Source organism: Chroicocephalus ridibundus, chromosome Z, assembly GCF_963924245.1.
Source record: "Chroicocephalus ridibundus chromosome Z, bChrRid1.1, whole genome shotgun sequence".
Lineage (NCBI taxonomy): Eukaryota > Metazoa > Chordata > Aves > Charadriiformes > Laridae > Chroicocephalus > Chroicocephalus ridibundus.
Window position 1 is genome coordinate 17,469,322 of NC_086316.1, and position 6,542 is coordinate 17,475,863.

Below are 6,542 nucleotides of genomic sequence, written 5' to 3' on the forward strand. Positions count from 1 at the left end.
GTGGAAGGAATAAGGCTAGAAACAGTCTGGATAGATCCTGCTCCGTGCTTGAAAGTAGCAGCCATTAAACTACCTGTTTCTTGCAAGTGAGTTAAGCAGGACAGAAATTTTAATTTAACCAGACATCAGCACATGCACACAGAGGATTATTACCACCATCTGTTTTACTCACAGTAGTTTCCATCAATTGTGTTATTTTGCTTTTTTAGTGTTTAAGCACTGCTTCGAAGCTGTTGTGTTAATTGTTAACTTGGGCTGAATCTGCGCACAGATGCCTATAGCAGTGTCAGCATGCTAAGATCATAATTGATAGATTAATGAATGGAAGTATTAGCTTTGTGCCGGTGCAATACATTAGTATCTGTGCAAGTTCAATCAAATACACTACTGACTTTGTCATTGTGTAATGGTATTTACCACATCTTAGACGGACTGCTGAGAAAGATGAATGTAATCTTTCATTTTTATCTGACTTAAAAATAGGGTAACAAAATCATTTTCGTAGAATACTTTGTTATTATTATTCGCAGCAGGGAGAATAAATGTACCTGTAGAGTTGAATTCTTCACTGAAAAGGAATATGCATATACGAGGGACATTGTAGTGAATGGAAGGAAAACTAACAGTTGCAACCATTGTCTTTCATGTAGCTTAATCTCATATTCTGAATTACTGCAATTAATACCAAAGAGAAAAGAAAAAAGTGTGCTTATTCCTTCATTATTTTTTTTTCTTTTTCCTTCACAGAACCTGAAGAAAGTGTTTGTAGAATTTAGCCATCAGGAGCTGTTTGAGTTCTATAACAAGGTCTGTAGAATTTACAATACTATAGTTTCTTTGTAAACACCTTATGCTGCTCAGCAGGAAGTGTTGCCTATATGAATTAAATCTAATGAAACAGGAAGGAAAATGGATCCAACTTTAATTAAGGCTGTTGGATTGTTTTGATCACATACAGCATTTTCAAGAAGAGTCTGTGCATTCGCATTTGGAATAGGCAGGGCTTGGGTCGTTGTAAGCATACCTGGCGGTTAGATCAAGAGCAGTAGCTAATGATTAACAATGAGGAGCTCTCTGGAAAGAGTATCTTTGTGTTACATCTTCAATCGAAGTGCCAGGCTCGTAATCCAGTCAAAATGAATTCTATTTTTTTTTTTTTACCTTGTTATTATGCATTGGAAATTCACAGCAAAACATCTGTGCATGTAAAAAAGGCAGTATTTAGACAACTGTTTCTTTAAAATTTGAATATTTAAACTGCGGCAATGAATTCTAATAGCTTCATGTAAAAACAAATATTCATGAGGACAGAATTTTTTTTATTGCTATGTGAACAAATTTAGTATGCATAGTTGAAGATATTGGAATGTGGTTTTTTTTCTGCTTGCATGTTTCTAAACAACATTTTATATGAGTGGAGTTTTTTTCTCTCTTTTTTGTTCCTTTAAATAGCTGGAAACTATACAAGCACAGCTGGATTCCCTTACGTGATGTTTTTGAAGACTTATTTCTCCATCACACTCCTGCCACCTCATTATTTTAAATTGAAGATAGATTGCCAAGCTGTGTTTGCTGAAGGATTCAGTGGGTTGCTTCCTGTAAAATTATATGGCTTATCTCCTTTTTAGACCAGTAACGTTAGCCAAGAGCCTTTGTTAAGAGCCTGAAGATTCTAATGGACTTTCTCTTATTTTATGAGCAATTTTAAAGAGTGGTTTTACTTGCAGAAATAGAAAGGAAAAAGAAAAATAAAAAAGAATGCTACCCTGCTTCGGAAATACTTTAATTTTTTTTGTCCTGCTATGTGTGCTACTTGATTCTGGTAGAAATTTGCATATTAGTGAGGGACCAGGTATAAAAGGATATTTTTTAGACATTAAAAGAATATAAAAGTATTAAGGATATACACAGCTAATAAAATCTCTATGCTTTTGAATTGCTATTCACGTAATTGATAACACTTATTGCAAACCTGTCAAAGTAAATTCAGAATTTAAAAATAGATTGGTTTAGTTTTAGCTATTTTAACTTCATTTCATTATCTTTGTTCTTTTGTAATTTGTTGGATTTTTGTGGTTTTTTTCTTCTAAATAATCAACAGCATCACTGATTTTAGTGTTTACTTTTGGCACTGAGAATAAATACAGCTTCTTAGCACTGCATGCATACCAATGAATCTAAGTAGTATGGTGTATAACTGGAGGGAGAAATCTCAGAGTATATAACAAAGAACACTGAAATAGCCTGACAGTCAGATTTCTGAAAGCTATTTGTTGATCCTTCGTAATGCTGCCCACCATTGTTTTTACATCCAACGGGAAGAAATAAAGTACAGTGACTTAAAGGCGATATTTTCACACATTAGTTCCAGATGAATGGAGGTTCCTGAGCAGTATGAGAAGGTAAAAGTCATCTTAGTTCTTGTTTGTTGCCGTTCATTGACAGGCAACTTCATTGACGCACCTTGATAATGGGCACAGTATACAACTCTCTACTCTGGGTTAATAGAAGGTGAGAGGAAATAAAAATCTCTGGCATTCGCTTGTCTGTCTTTCTCCTCAAGGGATTCCCTGAACAAGGCTTTTTTCTTCCAGATGCCTAAAACTGGGATGGTTAATACCCAGCCAGCCAGTTTTCTTTTGATTTTTTTTTGCTCGTGACACTACATATAAGTATAGCCAAAAGGTATGTTTTGAATAGATGGTGTTTAGGTCCTCTCGTGCCAGAATTCTTGCTTTGTTGCTTTTGGAGGGTTTTGGGCTTTTTGTGTTGCTTTATTAGGGATTGTGCTGTCACCTGTAGAATAGTTGAAGGGGTTTGTACCAATTGTCTAAGCTGTGGGATAATAGATTTAGAAGGTAAAGTCATTAACAGCCTACGTGTGAGTAAAGGGCACCAAAGAGAAAGAACACATTTATCATAGTTCTTAACTGAAACACCAGGCAATGCTGTACCACTCTGGTAAGGTAGCACTGTTACCCTGTTGGAAAGAAGAAATGAGTCACCATTGCATGGCAGAATCTTACCCTCTACACCTTGTGAGGCTGGCTGCCAAAATCAAGTCTTGTCTCAAGCCACTGGCAAACGTGCCTTATCTTCTGGGGATATAACGCTCCCACCCACAGACGTCGTGTCCTCTGGCTGTTCAGCAACAGCTTGCTGGCTCGCTCGTCTCTAGCTGCATAGGTTGGCGTGGGTCTGCAGGTAGGCACATCCCCACCATTCCCTCCACCTGGCAGCATTCACAGTGATTTGTAAGTTATCGCAGCTAGCAAAAATCCCCTTCTTCTTGATACTTAAGTCCTGGCTTCTCCGTTGGTCCTGTGGGACACTATGTTGTGTGCTAGGACACTGCTCTTCACTTTTCCCTGTGTTTCCAGAGCTTAAGTCAGGTCTGAAGCAAGTTGAAGACTCTCCTGTGTGGATGTAGGATGTACTAAGGCAGTCGTCTGAGTGTGAGAGAGGGGTTAAGTTATCTTCGTGAATATAGGGCAGTGATTGATGAATCCTAGAGGAGGGGATGAAGGCAGGACCACTTTGGAGTGCAAGAAGCATTGTACAAATTAGCAGGCACATCTGAAAAAAAAAGAAGTCAAAGACAGAGTAGGAAGAAATCAGGTGTGGGAAAAATGGGAAAAAGGAAGCAGAGCATAGAGTAATATGTATTCCTAAGGGTGGAATTTGGGAGTTGGAAAACTGTAAGGAAGAGAGGAGGAACGATATAAAAGATGGCAAAAGTATATATATACACAAAGAAAATATTAGGCAAAGGGGGAGAAAAACCTTATATAGTAGGGGAATGGCAAAAAAATTGGGGAAATAAAGTAAATCGGAGTTAACTAATCAGAGTTAAACTGTGGCCAGCTGTCTAACTGTATCTAGTGTTTTGAACTAACCCATAAGTGTCAGCCTTGGTGCAAATTTGGACAAAATCAAAGAAAAGTGTGGGATACCAAAAAAGAGCCTTTTAAATCTAGCTTTAGCAAGCAATATCTTAAAAGTGATAAAATAACATTAAAAGGAAGAACAGGGAAAATGAAGCCTAAGATTGTAAGGATTCAGTAAAATTTATTTAGTGTTTATCCTTGTTTGCAGATGGATGAAGAGATTTATGATTTCTTTTGCAGTAGTTGCATTTTCTTTTTTACTAAATGTACTGAAAGTCTTACTGTCAGAAGCCATAATAAAAGCCATAGTATACTTCATGGTAAGAAGTACAGTTGTTATCTTTTGTCAAGGCACACTCAGAAATAAACAGTTTAGAAAGACTTTTCTGGATATAACGGGAAGCTTTGGGGTTCTACGTTATTAGGTAGTGATGGCATAACCAGTACCATCTTAGAGAAGAACATTGTCATTTAAATAAGTGCTCCTGAATAAGGAGAGAAAATTGACTAACTGAGAAAGAGAAAAACTATTCAGGGTTTTTTTTTATTAGGTCTTGCAGAAAATAAGGCTTTTATACTCATTGCTGCTCCCTGGGCCTGAGTAGGCCTGGAGAGGGGAAGATTAGTCTTCCTGTGAGAGCAGCTGCCTCTGCTTAGTTTGGATAAAATCCTGGTGTCCCGACAGTGTCAGGGAACGAGAGAAAAACAAGCACCAGCACAGACTGGGGGATGCCTGGGGAGAGTGGGAGATCTGCCAGCAGCAGGGACTAGACCCGATGCCATACCTCAGAGGTGGCGGAAGGAAAAACGCTTCCTGGGAGGAAGAAGGCACGTAGCCTATTCAGAACTGGATACACCAGGCTGGTGTGGGAGCACAGGCAGGGATGTGAACGCTGAAGTTCTTCAGGCTTTTGTTTCGCAGTCTGGTAAAACGTAGTTTTGGAGAGTGAGTCTTGTGGGTATTTTGAGTTTTTACTGCAGGAAAGGAAAGGGATATGTCCCAAGCCCTCCAGTTCAGGGTCCTGGCAAAACATTGGTCTGTAACATCTCTTGGGCATGATCCAGAACTGAAATTACCAAGGCCTCTGATAGTGTTGAAGGAAGATATTTGCAGAGATTTATTGAGCTGTAAAACTGGAGATTTGAATGAGTAAGAATTAATAAATCTACTTTCAGATCTTTCAGTGCATTTTAAAAACATTTGATTCATCTTTGCTCGGACATTAAAGATGGTATTTTCCATGACTGTACTTCCCTTAAAGCTATATCAAAATCCACCTCAAATGGACTATTGGCAAAAGAGGAAAATCTTTCAGTTTGGGTGTAAACAAGCATCAATGTTGTTTTGACATGAAGACTTTTGAGTTCTGGGCCTAAATTGAAAACCAGTGTGAGAACTGTCTCAAAAATACCAGTTTCTGGCAAAGAGCAAGCATTTGTATATCACTTGGCAAAAACAACACTAGTAGCACATTAATGCTTGTTGAGTACAAATGCCGTAGATTATCTGTGCCCGGTTCAGCCTTAGGCATATACTTCTTGTTCCTTGACAAGGTATGAAATGTCTCTAAGTTTCTGCATTCTATTTTTGTTGAAATAAAACATGTAGGTAAATAGACAAATATAACTTCACTGTCTCACATTTTGACTAATTGGCAAACCTGCTTTGGCTTTCCAGAGGAGGCTTTCAAATTCCCCTTTAATTCCTGGCTTTACTGACACATCAATTTTGAATTATGACTTGCAGCTTCATTTCCTACAGTCTGATTTTAAAGGCTTTGAAGTCTTGTTCTTTCAAAGCGTAAAGAATTTACTGAAATGCTGTCTTGCATTGGTCAAAGGAAGAAAAGTGTTTCATGTGATAAAATGGTATAAGCTCCCCTTTACACTTGTTCTATCTCATATTCTCTGATTTCCAACAGCATCAGAAACATTTCATTGTTTGGCCATATTGACATATCCTGTCTTTAAAGATTGTGAATTCACTCACATAACTCTAAAGAAATTACAGAGCTTAATAATGTCTATTGCCCAGTGAATAAGTATCATATCATTTTGTGACCTTTGTATAGCCTATTTGACTAATGAAAATGAACAACATTTTGAGCTAGTGCGAGTAAGTTCCTTTTCTATGCATCAGCCAAACTGCCTTCTGAATAACAGTGATTTCATCTATGTGGATGAACTACAATACTGTTGTCTGAAACACTGTTGATGGTGTCTCATAAAGATGAACTAATAAAATGCTTTTATCTGCAACTCTTGCATAAAGTGATTTCTAATTTCCATGGTAATGATTCAATTTTATTGGATTTTCCCTTGGCCTTTGTAATTGTGTGGATCAGACCAAATTATATGCTGTAATTTCAACTGAAATAAAGTGTTTAGATGATCCCTTCATTCCTTCGTTATTTTGTTTCTCAGGAGGTAGGAGAAAATACCAGTCTCTTAGAAATGAGATGCTGTCCAGCTGTGTTGAGCTATGTGTCCCTCTCACTGACAACATTAGTTCTTTCTTTGCTGAGCCCAAAAGATCTTTCATGGTTTTTTTCAAGGTTTTCTCTACTCACTGAAATCATAGGGGGGCACTGTGGAGATCTACACTTGTTGGAAGCATAACTCTCTTGACCGGCTGTTTGAATAAGAGCAAATTCC

The 6,542-nt window shown here is 37.7% G+C and overlaps 1 protein-coding gene across 1 annotated transcript in view; it reads left to right on the forward strand.

The window, feature by feature from the left end:
- COMMD10 (COMM domain containing 10) overlaps nt 1-6,287 on the forward strand; it is a 116,673-nt gene extending 110,386 nt beyond the window's left edge. Inside the window, exons 6-7 of the mRNA XM_063320420.1 lie at nt 748-807; nt 1,453-6,287. Coding sequence (XP_063176490.1) covers nt 748-807; nt 1,453-1,491 — 99 coding nt within the window. The 3' untranslated portion in view covers nt 1,492-6,287. The remainder of the gene's footprint in view (nt 1-747; nt 808-1,452) is intronic.
- Nucleotides 6,288-6,542: the final 255 nt, after the last annotated feature.